The sequence below is a fragment of the Barbus barbus genome (assembly GCF_936440315.1).
Source record: "Barbus barbus genome assembly, chromosome: 8".
NCBI classification, from domain to species: domain Eukaryota; kingdom Metazoa; phylum Chordata; class Actinopteri; order Cypriniformes; family Cyprinidae; genus Barbus; species Barbus barbus.
In genome coordinates, this window is record NC_136736.1 from 35,372,189 (window position 1) to 35,385,000 (window position 12,812).

Genomic DNA, 12,812 nt, shown 5'->3' on the forward strand with positions numbered 1-12,812 from the left:
TTAAATATGATTTATTCTTTCATATCTTTGCCCTCTTACAAAGAATAGAATTCTCTGCTCTACAAAACTGTATAGGCGACAGAATACAGGTGATGAGTGACAGATCTCACACACAGACAGACAGACAGACACACACTCACACACACACGCACACAGACACACACACACGCACGCACACAGACACACACACACGCACGCACGCACACACACACACACAGACAATGAGCTCATCACACACTCTAAACTCCAACACAACAAACACAGAGGAGTCAAAGAAAAGTGCATCTTTAGTGAAAATCATTCACAATCATGCTAGAATCGTCTCTATCCCAGAGTGCAGAGCGTCTGTAGGGTCACGTCACATGACCCGTCCAGCCCAAAAGCCCTTGTGAGGAGCGTGGAGGTCAAGGGTCACGGCGCTCTTACGCCACATAGTGGTACTGGTTTGGGTTTTCTTTGTCGCGCTCCATATAATCGCGGTCGATCAGCGACTCGATGCGCTTCTTCAGATCCGCAGGCTGCACAGAGAGACGCAGAGAATCATGGGAAATATGAGCACACATCTGACCTTATTTATGACGGATAAAGACATGAAAAATAACATAGTTTAGCACCTATGTCTACTAGCTGAGGATATTTTTTACAGAATGGCAAAATGTAATGTTAAGACTTTACTTGAAGCCTTAAAGTGCTCATAAAGTACAGCAGAGCTGCAGGATATCAGGAACAACTGATACGGAGACATTTAGTTTTCCTGCAAGATTAAAAAAACTAATTAATTAATTGTGAATATAGCTAGTGAGGTGTTTTTGTGGAGAAAAAATGAAAATTATTCAAAACCTTAAAATAAATTAGCAGTGTGAAATTGTGAATGATTTGTGAAAAACCTTGTAGATGGACTTTTTAAAGTAAAACTTTCTCTTTCATTTTTGACCAAATAAACATGACTATAAAATAATAAGATTGTCATAATTTTATTGTGATTAAAAGATAAAAATATTAAATAGAATGAGAAATATATGGTAATAATGCTGTGAAATAAATACTATAAATAAATAAAATAAGTAATAAAAAAAATAATTTTACTGTAAAATTACAATTACTAATATTTATGTCTTAATATCATATTGCAATATTGATTTTATTTCAATATATCGATGTACACTGTTATTAAATAATAGTAACCCAATTTAAAGTGCATTATAATATTTACAGATACATCTGTTGCATCTGAAATTCATTGTTTGTCATTTGTTTTAATGCATTATATTTTGTGAATGTGTCACAATGATATATATATATAAGTATTATAACTGTGGTTAAAGATCATAAAATGCATTACGAGGCACAATTCATGCATTAAAGTCCTTCAGTTATGCATTATTCATATCCTATGATTTCTCGAGAATCATCTCTGGGTTTCTGTGCCTGCAGGAGTCAAGGACCCTGATATTTATGGAAAAAAAACAACTGAATCGATCTGAATAATAACTCTATTGTCTTCTGTAGAGCTGCTTACAGCTGAATTTAATTAGTTTGATCATTGAGGAGTTTTACAGTATTCTGTTTGTTACAGTGAAGCTGCTTTGAACCTGCAGCGCTGTATGAATCCACACGACTGTGTGTGTGTGTGTGTGTGTGTGTGTGTGTGTGTGTGTGTGTCCTGCGTGTTAGTGTGTGTGTGTGTGTCCTGTGTGTGTTAGTATGTGTGTGTGTGTGTGTGTGTGTGAGTGAAAGACGTCACCTTGACGGGGAACTTGAGCTGGTTGTAGAGTTCAGACACCAGCAGGTTGTGGTTCAGAGTCTTCCTCATCTTCATGATCCTCACCACCGCCGCATCGATCTGATACTGACGGTCCTGGAACACGCGCTCCGTCGTGCTCACCTGCTCCTCCACCTGACCATCACATGACCATCAGCTCATCTGCATATTCACTCTCTCACAATAACTACTGACGCTTGACAACAAACTTTAAGGTTGGCTTGAGCCTGAACGTTTGAAGCAGCTGTTTAGATAGACAGATGTTGCTAGCATGATTGAGCATGTTGTTAGCATCTTTTGACATGATTAGCATGTTGCTAACCTGTTTTTAACAAGATTTACATGATTAAAATATGTCAGTACAAACTCATCTTGCTAATATCAGATAACTTTGATAGAAAGGTATGTAATGAATTCGGTTGAATTGCTGTCAGCTGTTAAAGTTAAGATGATACCAATTTAGCTCGACCAATCACCAAGCAGTGCTTCATTTAGTTCAGTCTGTGGTGGAAAAACATCACATTAGCAATTAAAGAAAAACACAAAACATGCTCAGATCAAAGTATCTGAATATGTTTTGCTCCCAAATGTCACTGTGCCATATTATACCCAGAAACTCTTCATACAGTGGACTACCAGTTTACTTTATTTTGCTCTCCTCACTTACAGAAATGAACTATAGTGTCCTGCACCTGCTAGTAAAACAATATCAAAAATTATATCTGGTGTCTGAATAAATTTTTGTTTTGACTGTCTGCACATTTTGATTCAATGTATATAATCTAGAACTTTAAATCAATAGTTTCATATTTTTAATTTGATTGTTTTTCTCAAAGCGTGTGGCAAGCTACGCAATATCATGTTCATAATCGAAAGCGCTTCATCTGTGATTATGAACGTGATATTGCGTAGCTTGTCAGTGATCTACGGCTCTGTGTAGTAAATGCTGCTCCATCTGGAAGCAGGTGATGGAGATTTACTCCTGATCACAGAACCGGCTTTACTGACGAGATGCACATGATTATCGCATTCGATTATTTGCACAGCCCTGCTGGGAATGAGTTCATATTCTCACACTCACCGTCTCCTTCATCTGGATCTGGTTGATCTTGATGCGGAAGAGCTTGTGTCTGAAGTCACTATTGAAGTGGAAGCAGTCTCCGTCCTCCACGTCTTTCCCACGCGGCGTTTTATTGAGGACTCGCGCTTTCCCACAGGCCAGAGACTGCAGCGTGCGCTTGAGCTCACCATCCTCTGACACACACACACACACCAGTGTTACTGACCGCTCACACACACACACACACACACCAGTGTTACTGACCGCTCACACACACACACACACACACACCAGTGTTACTGACCGCTCACACACACACACACACACACACACACACACACCAGTGTTACTGACCGCTCACACACACACACACACACCAGTGTTACTGACCGCTCACACACACACACACACACACACACACACACACACACACACCAGTGTTACTGACTGCTCGCATACACACACGCACCAGTGTTACTGACTGCTCTCACACACACACACCAGTGTTACTGACCGCTCACACACACACACACACACACACAGAACGTACCAATGCCTGTGGCCACGCGGATCTCCTCCACCGAACACTCGTCAGTCTCGTTAAACATCAGCAGGACGAGAGTCTGAAACAGAGACACCTGCAGCTCCTTCTTTCCCTGCAGAGACACACCATCAGTCATCCAGAGCACACACACATCTGCTGTAGATATACAACTCTCAAACAGTCTCTTCTGCTCACAGAGGCTGTTTATTTGATCACAAATACAGTAATATTGTGAAATATTATTAGAATGTAAAACAGCTGTTTTCTATGTGAATATGTGTTAAAGTGTAATGTATTTCTGTGATCTGCAGCTGTATTTTCAGCATCATTACTCCAGTCTTCAGTGTCACATGATCTTCAGAAATCATTATAATATACTGATTTACTGCTCAACAAACATTTATTATTATTATCAATGTTGAACACAGTTGTGCTGCTCAATATTTTTGTGGAAACTGTGATCCATAAATGTGATCCCTTCAATCATTCAATTATTTGGGGTAAGAAAAAAAAGAAAAGAAAACACTTATTCAGCAAGGATGCATTAAATGTATCAAAAGTAACAGTAAAGACATTTATAATGTTTCTATTTCAGATAAAAGTTCTTTGAAACTTTGTTCATCAGAGACTCTGAGATTGTTGACTATTTGCCATAATTATGACTTTTCATGTAATAACAATCTTTTTTTCATAGTATTAACATTTTTATCTCACATTTAGGACTTTTTAATCATAGGACTTTTGTCATAATTGTGTGTGTGTGTGTGTACACACATATACAGTATATATATAGGAGCAATAAGCCAGTGTGCGTGTGCAGTGCCTCCGCTGCATCTCATCTGTCAAACAGTGTTAAGACGTGACTATATTGACTCTATTTGATGTTCTTGTACTGAGTGGGAGTGAGTGTGTGTGTGTGTGTGTGTGTGTGTGTACCTCTTTAAACTCAGTCTTCAGCACTGAGTGGCCCAGTGTGGGCTGCCACTGCAGTTTACGCCCGCTGTGTTTCCCCAGATAGAAGAGCTTAAACACCTCCTGAAGCTTCACCATCTGAAACACACACACAGACACACATCAGACAGGGCGTTGCATGTCCGTTGTATTAACCACAAACACACACTCATACTGATTAGTCAGGGCGTTGAATGTCCACCACATTACCCACACACACACTCACATACACACACACACCTCAGCAGGCAGATGGACGTCCATCGGCGTGTATGAGGGCCAGTAGCCCATCGTCAGGACGTTGACGGTCAGCTCGATGTTGCTGGGATCACTTTGGTTCTGCATGTACTGCACACACACACACACACACACACAGCATTAGGACTCTCAAATGACACACAGATCAAACATATTTCACACATCAAACCACGTGTGAGGAGCTCAAACTGAGCGGGAGAGATGCAACACCTCACAGGAAATCCTGACAAACACTTACTTCAAATGTTCCATCTATCTCTCTATTTATCTGTATTGATCTATCTGCATGTACGTCTACTAATAATGGAGAGTGTGTGTGTTTAGGAGTGTGTATCTCTCACACACACACCTGTTTGAACTGGATCATGACGTCTTTGGAGAGCTCCATGTCTTTGAACATCCCCTCGAGTTTACTGGTGAACGCTGCTCCACACTCTACAACACACACACACACACACACACACGTTTAACTTCAGAGAGCAAGTACTGCTGCAGACACAGATGTGCAGAAATGAAATGGACAACAATTAAAGATGCATTGTGTTGTTTCTGCTCCACTGGAAAAACCAATCAGAATCACAGTCTGATCAGATCAACCAATGAGGAGAGTCTGGGGCAGAGATACCTAACTGTAATCTTTTGAATATATATTGCTATAGCAGATGTTCACAAGTCTTTAACTTGGAGTCTGAGTCAAGTCTGAAGTCTTTGGTCACGAGTCCGAGTCGAGTCTCAAGTCATTTAATGGCTCGCTAAAAAAATTCCATTCAGAATCCTGATGTCTTCAAATCTTCCTATTTATGAAGCTGTTTTATAAGCTATAGACAAAATATATGATCAATGATCCGCTTTGTTAAGATGAAAGGTTAATGTACATCCAGCCTGTTACTTCTGTTTTAATCCATTACCATGTTCAAAACAGTTTTTCTGTAATCTAATTCTATAATAAGAGTCCTATCTACCACGACACATAAGGAAATATGACACAGATATTACTAAACCATACAAATACATTATTTCTTTCTTTATGATATAAGTCAGGGTATTCAATTAAAGTTAAAGAGGAACAGCCTCTATATTTTCTTCCAAGCAAAGGTCCGGACAAAATAAATAAATCCATTTTGACATTTAGATACATGAGAGGCCATGTGACAAAACTAAAAAACCTGTTTCTGTTCAGGGTTTTCCTCCTGAAATCTATACTATATTAATATTTGACTTAAAAGCAGTATCTAGCTACTAAAACAGTGTAGCTATAATCAAAATGTTCTCATCTTGAGCAGAAAGATAACTAACGCTTTCAAAGTAATCCTAGCCATCTAACAACTATTTCCCCAATATTTAATTATAATTAGGCCTACTTTTTTATTTTTCTTATATGTTCTTCAGAACATTTAAAAGATCAGAAACGTCTGGTCACATCTGGTTTGAACAGAGTCAACCAAGGCAACAATAGCAACCCAACCACAGCAATCTGATCACTTCCTGTTCACACGATCATGTGACCTCACTGCCAGGAAACTGATCGGTGGCGTTTCCACAGCAACCGTCTGATGACCAATGAGAAGTCAGATGAGAACGAACCGTGTTTGAGTTTGGACAGCATGGACTTCTCTGCATCCACCGAGGCGCTCTTGCCCACCAGCAGACGCTTGGCCAGATCCTTCTTATAGAAGGCCTCAAACACGTCTTTCCCTGCAGCGCGCACACACACACACACACACACACACACACACACACAGAATGAGTTCAGCTTCATCTCTGTGTGACGGTCATATGAATTGAAGCTGGAGTCCAGATCACCGTGGATGAAGCGGAAGATGATCATGATCTTGTCCAGAATCCTCTCCAGCTCCTCCTCGGTGGCCTCCTTATTTCCAGCCCGCAGTTTAGAGTCCACATACTTCGCTGAGGACAGCAGATCAGAGCAGAGGGTCAATGAGGAACAAATTCATGCTTTTATTCATTAAGAACACATTAAACTAATCAAAATATTGTGCAGCACAACTGTTTCCAACATTGATAATAATCAGAAATGTTTGTTGAGCAGTAAATCAGTATATTATTATGATTTCTGAAGATCATGTGACGCTGAAGACTGGAGTAATGATGCTGAAAATACAGCTGCAGATCACAGAAATACATTACAGTTTAACACATATTCATATAGAAAACAGCTGATTTAAATCATAATAATATTTCACAATTTTACAGTATTTTTGATCAAATAAATGCAGCCTTGGTGAGAAGAGTCATTCATGTCAGAGTTTATTGTTGATGTGAATTATTAGGGCTGCACAATAATGGTGAAACTGTTAATCATGATTATTTTGCTCAAAAATTTCCGCATTTCATGAGAATTAATGCACTTTCACATGAGCACAAATCAAGAGACGTCAGCTCACACGGTGTCCTTGCAGATCGCAGACATGACTGGCTGTATTACAGCATTACGTCTCAGTAGAGATCGCTAAACTCGTTTACATGTTTGCTGGTGTGTTCAGATTATCATGACTTCTCCGTAATACAGAGAGAGACTGCACATTAATGCTTGCCAGGTTGGGAAAAATAAGTAAAACACAGGCCAGAAAATGTATCCATTTATGATTGGGGGATTTAAGCACTTGACATCTGGCAACCATGACCATGAAAACCAGCGGAGGCTTGTTACAAATGTAGCATATCATAGATTATAACGCTTAATAAACTGGGAGAAAAAGAAATGGTGATCATAATTCAAATCCATCACGTACCCTATGAAACATGTTACTTGAATGAGTTTGGCCAGCAGCTCTTGAGGATTCAGTGTTTCAGAGTTAGTCTCGTACGAGCGAGTGTGTCTGTGCTGTCGTCACTCACCGATGAGCTCGGCGGGTTTGTTGGGTCTCTTGTTGATGAAGCTCTCGAAGGCTTCCTTCATGGCGTTGATGAAGCTGTCGTTCCTCTGGAAGCAGCGCTGCGCCACGTGGTCCATCTTGTCCTTGAAGTCCAGCAGCTCCTGAACCATCTCTTTATCTCTCTCCGGAGAACTCACGATCTCTCCACCGAAGCTCTGCAGGGCAACAGTCATGTCTTCAGATAACTGAGATACTGTTATCAGTTTTACTAACAATTTGAATTATTTTTTATTTTAATTTAGTTGTTTTCATATTTTTTTTATTAGGTTTTTTAATTAACAATTTCGAACAATTTACCCTTATGACTGGTTTTGTGGTCAATTTTATTTCAGCTAGATGTCAATGCAACATTTCTCATTTACTTTTAGTAACTCAATGTATTAAAAAACCTAAAAAAAAAAAAAAAAAATTATATATATATATATATATATATATATATATATATATATATATATATATATATATATATATATATATATATATATATTTTTTTTTTTTTTTTTTTTTTTAAGGTTTTTTAATATAAATAATTGACCACAATTATTAATTGATTTAATTAATAAAATTGACCACAAAACCAGTCATAAGGGTAAATTGTTCGAAATTGAGATTTCTACATCATCTGAAATCTGAGTAAATAATCTTTCCATTGATGTATGGTTTGTTATGATAGGACAATATTAGTCTGAGATACAACTATTAGAAAATCTGGAATCTGAGGGAGCAAAAAAATCTAAATATTGAGAAAATCTCCTTTAAAGTTGTTCAAATGAAGTTCTTAGCAATGCATATTACTAATCAAAAATGAAGTTTTGATATATTTACGGTAGGAAATTTACTAAATATCTTGATGGAACATGATCTTAATATCCTAATGATTTTTGTCATAAAAGAGAAATGTATAATTTTGATCCATACAATGTATTGTTGGCTATTGCTACAGATATACCTGTGCTACTGATGACTGCTTTTGTGCTGCAGGGACACAGATAAGTTTTTTATAATATTTCAGTTTATTTGATTTCAAGTAATGAAGAAGTTTTCTTTATGGTTTTATTTTGTTTCTCAGATAGGTCCTTCAAAGTATCTGTTGTGCATTTATTGTCTGAATTTCCTGAAAAAAAAGGAACGATTTGCTCAGTACACATGCATACCAAACCAAAAGACTCATACCGAAAATTTTACCATTGCAAATATATATATATATATATATATATATATATATATATATATATATATATAAATACTAAAATAAACCTTTCTATGTGAGACTACCCGAGACTTGTCACAGCACTTGCATATCTTTGCTCTTTTGTTGGTTTTGATTGCTTCTATTGCCATCATTTGTAAGTCGCTTTGGATAAAAGCATCTGCTAAATGACTAAATGTAATGTATTTGTGGTTTGGTGTGTGTGTACCTTAATGTATTCTCTCCAGGCCTGCAGCAGCGCCGTCAGCCCTCCTTTGACTTTACTGAAGAGCTCGTAGAGCAGCGTCAGCTCACACACACGGTTCTCATCCAGCAGCATCCGCAGGCCTGCAGCACACACACACACACACACACACACACCATCAGCTGAGCGTGAGGTTCATTATATCTCCAGTCTTTGATCTGTACTCGTGATCCAGACCTTTCTGCAGAATGGCGTTCATGTGTTCTCCCAGCAGCTGTTTCTCCACCGTGGCAATGAGCGGCTTTCTGTCACACACAGACAGGTGTAAGAGCAGCGATTATACGACATATACGACACAGTTATAGTGATTATACGCCTGCAGGAGACAGCAGCACTGACACACAGCAGATCCAACAAAATGACGTCTGTTCATTCACATGAAGTAATAAAGACGGATTAACAGATCCATAGCTATGTTTACATCCACCTATTTTTATGCGCATTTTGGGATTTCACATAAAAACAACGTTGGATGGAAATGCCAACATGTGCATAAATTCTGAAAATGCACATAAAAAACATGCACTCAACAAAGTAGGATAAACTTAACGAATAAATTCTTTAATGTGCATTAAAAAAGACGTGACTTTGTGATGGGACAGTGTAAAACTGGACCAACCAATGGGTCGATATCGTTGCACAGCATCTGAAATGCTAGTTTGGTCATTCTGAAATGCTCGAGCAAAGTCTCGTCAAAGTGCTTCGTTATAATTAACTCCCAGAACTGCGTCTCAAACAGCAGGCTCTGAAAATAAGATAACATGACTTATTGATTTATTGTATACACAAATTATTACATACAGTGCCTTCTCCTACTTCAGCAAACTTAGTTTTTCTTCATGATATTTAGTGCAAGTTAATCAGGAAGTGAGGATTTGTTCTCTTCAGTGCACTGGATGGAAACAGTGCTTTATTCGCAAATATTTTACGCGATATTCCAATTTTGCGCATACGTTTAATTCGTAACTTTGGATGGAAACATAGCTAGTGATCAGTGTGTCTGTTTTACTGTCCTCAGACAGCTTGAAGACCAATTAGAATTCAGTATGCATGTATAATAATGATGATATTCATCTGTTCATGTAAATCAGGGACTCACAAACTCTTCATCAGCCAAACTCCTCTAAGATTAAATACTCACTTGAAGTACTTCTTGAGATTTTTATTTAATATTCAATAAATTAACGACACATTCATGTTCATGGTTCTCTGATCTCTCCAGTCAATGGTCACATGACATGCAGCTGAACGAATAAAATATTTCATCTTTTTTTAAAAGCGTTTTATTTTGATTGCTTTTATTTAAAAAATATTTATATATTTTGAATTTATATTTTTATGTAATTCATTTGTAAATAAGTTTATATTTTTATAATTTAATTTTAGTAAGTGGTTCATCTTCATTGTTTTTATTTAATTATTTATTGTAATTTACTTTATCATTTAATTTTAGTGTTTCATTTTGTTTGTTTATTTTAAAATGATTTATTTTAATTTACTTTATTATTTCATCCATTTTTGTAAGTTTCTTACTTGTATTGTTTTTTTAATCTTAATTGTTTTTAATAATTTATTCATTTTAATTTTACAATTTTATAACTTTTGAATAATTTATTTAAAATAAAAGAAAAATCATTTAATTTTAGTAAGAAATTTATTTAGATTTTTAATTTGTTTTTATTTTTTTATTTTAAAACTACTTTATTTTAGGTTTTTATTATATAACTAATTAATAGCTTTTCATCAACTCACAAACCCCAGTTTGGGAAAGCCTCCTGTAAGTCAATGACAGATTTTTTTTCAGACGTTTCTCAGAAGGAACACACACTCACTCACACACACACACACACAAACACTCACAAACACACACAAACACACACAAACACACACACACACACACACACAAACACAAACACACACAAACACACACTCACTGTGTGCTCTGATCCAAGTAACTGATGACGCGGTCGTTCTCTTCCTCCAGACGCTGTGCTACATGATGAAGATACTCAGGAACCTGTGTGAAGAACATGAGCACACATGAACACACACACACACACACACACACACGCGTGTGGAAAGTGTCACTGTGTGAATGCAGAGGAAATGCTCTCACGTCTCTCTGCTGCATGAGTCTCTGTCCCTCAGCCGCATACAGACGGTTCGTCTCTGATAAAAACCGCTGCTCGAACGAATCCTTATACACCTGACAACACACACACACACACACACACACACACACCCCGTTACTAGGGTTGGGTATCATTTGAATTTTATCAATTCCAATTCCGATTCTTATCGATTACCATGTGGTTAAAAAAAAAAAAGAAGTCAAACATTTAGATATCAAACATATTTATTCTTTTTGTAAAACATTGAATTGCTGCTGAATACCATGAACAAAAATCAGCCGGCTACATAAAAACTGGACTCGATTGAGAGCTGTTTATGTGCAAAATAGAGCTGATTCTGAATCTGGATACATTGAGACTTTATTTTTAATGTAGGTTGTAGTTCTCTCACAATTCTGAAGAAAAATATTCAAATATTCAGAACTCAACAAAATCTCATGGAGTTAATGAATGGAATGATTCAATGACTTGAATGATACAAGATTGACTCGTTTCATTACTGGATGAATCAGTGTTTTTGAATGAATCTCTTGAATGAATGATTCAAAGACAAACACATTTTTAACAGCCCCACATGACCAGCGTCTCATCCAATCACCTGCAGGTCTGAGAGCATGCCCAGTAAGCTCCGCAGAAGACTGCGCTCCACCGTCTCTCCGCTTCGCTCGCTCTCGATCTGCTCCAGGATTCCCTCCACCGTCCGGCTCTGAACGCCTCCGTCACTTATGATGTGAGTCCGGAACAACTCCAGCCCCGTGTCCCTGACAACAAACGTGTGTTACTATAGCAACACCAGCTCTGGGTTATTACAGCCCACTACAACTAAAGCGTTCCATCAGTGTCTCAGCAATGGATGCTCTGCAGTGAATGGGTGCCGTCAGAATGAGAGTCCAAACAGCTGATAAAAACACCACAATAATCCACACCACTCCAGTCCATCAGTTAACATCTGGAGAAGACAAAAGATGAAACACATCCAGCATTAAGATGCTTTAACTAAAATACGAGTCCATAATCCATAATAACGCTTCCTCCAGTGAAAAAGTGCATCTCCTGTTGTCTCACATCATATTTGTTTAGAGCGCTTCTGGACTGGCATCTGTGCAGATTTCTCTCCTGATTCAGACCAGAACACTTTTTCACTGGAGGAAGCGTTATTATGGATTATGGACTTGTATTTGAGTTAAAAACATCTTAATGCTGGATTTGTTTCAGCTTTTATCTTCTCCAGATGTTAACTGATGGACTGGAGTGGTGTGGATTATTGTGATGTTTTTATCAGCTGTTTGGACTCTCATTCTGACGGCACCCATTCACTGCAGAGCATCCATTGCTGAGACACTGATGCAGAGACACATTTCTACAAACCTGATGAAGAAACAAACTCATCCTGATCTCAGATGAACTGATAGTGAACACATTTACAGCACATTTTAATTTTTGAGACAACTATTGCTTTAATAAACATTATAGGCTAACTAACAAAACTAATAAAAATGACAAAAGCTCAAATTAAAATGAAAACAGAAATTATAAAAATAAAAACAAGTTCAAAATATTAATAAATTACTATAATAATGTTAGAAAAAGAATTGGCACCCTCAAACGATTAATCGCATTCAAAATAAAAGTTTTTGTTTACATAATATATATGTGTGTACTATAAATATTTATTATGTATGTTTAAATACACACATATATATATATTGAGAATCTCCTCTTCTTTTCAAAACAGTTTGAAGATGTCTGGGCAT

The 12,812-nt window shown here is 37.4% G+C and overlaps 1 protein-coding gene across 1 annotated transcript in view; it reads right to left on the reverse strand.

Moving 5' to 3' along the window:
* The window catches only part of LOC306873938 (cullin-4A-like), an 18,286-nt gene continuing 5,474 nt past the window's right edge, over nt 1-12,812 (reverse strand). The window contains exons 6-20 of the mRNA XM_079423524.1: nt 11,657-11,819; nt 11,043-11,132; nt 10,861-10,943; nt 9,104-9,171; nt 8,891-9,009; nt 7,435-7,627; nt 6,379-6,483; nt 6,160-6,270; nt 4,925-5,010; nt 4,558-4,665; nt 4,303-4,416; nt 3,373-3,478; nt 2,844-3,016; nt 1,745-1,897; nt 1-518 (exon numbers count right to left, since the gene is read on the reverse strand). Coding sequence (XP_079279650.1) covers nt 423-518; nt 1,745-1,897; nt 2,844-3,016; nt 3,373-3,478; nt 4,303-4,416; nt 4,558-4,665; nt 4,925-5,010; nt 6,160-6,270; nt 6,379-6,483; nt 7,435-7,627; nt 8,891-9,009; nt 9,104-9,171; nt 10,861-10,943; nt 11,043-11,132; nt 11,657-11,819 — 1,768 coding nt within the window. The 3' untranslated portion in view covers nt 1-422. The remainder of the gene's footprint in view (nt 519-1,744; nt 1,898-2,843; nt 3,017-3,372; nt 3,479-4,302; nt 4,417-4,557; nt 4,666-4,924; nt 5,011-6,159; nt 6,271-6,378; nt 6,484-7,434; nt 7,628-8,890; nt 9,010-9,103; nt 9,172-10,860; nt 10,944-11,042; nt 11,133-11,656; nt 11,820-12,812) is intronic.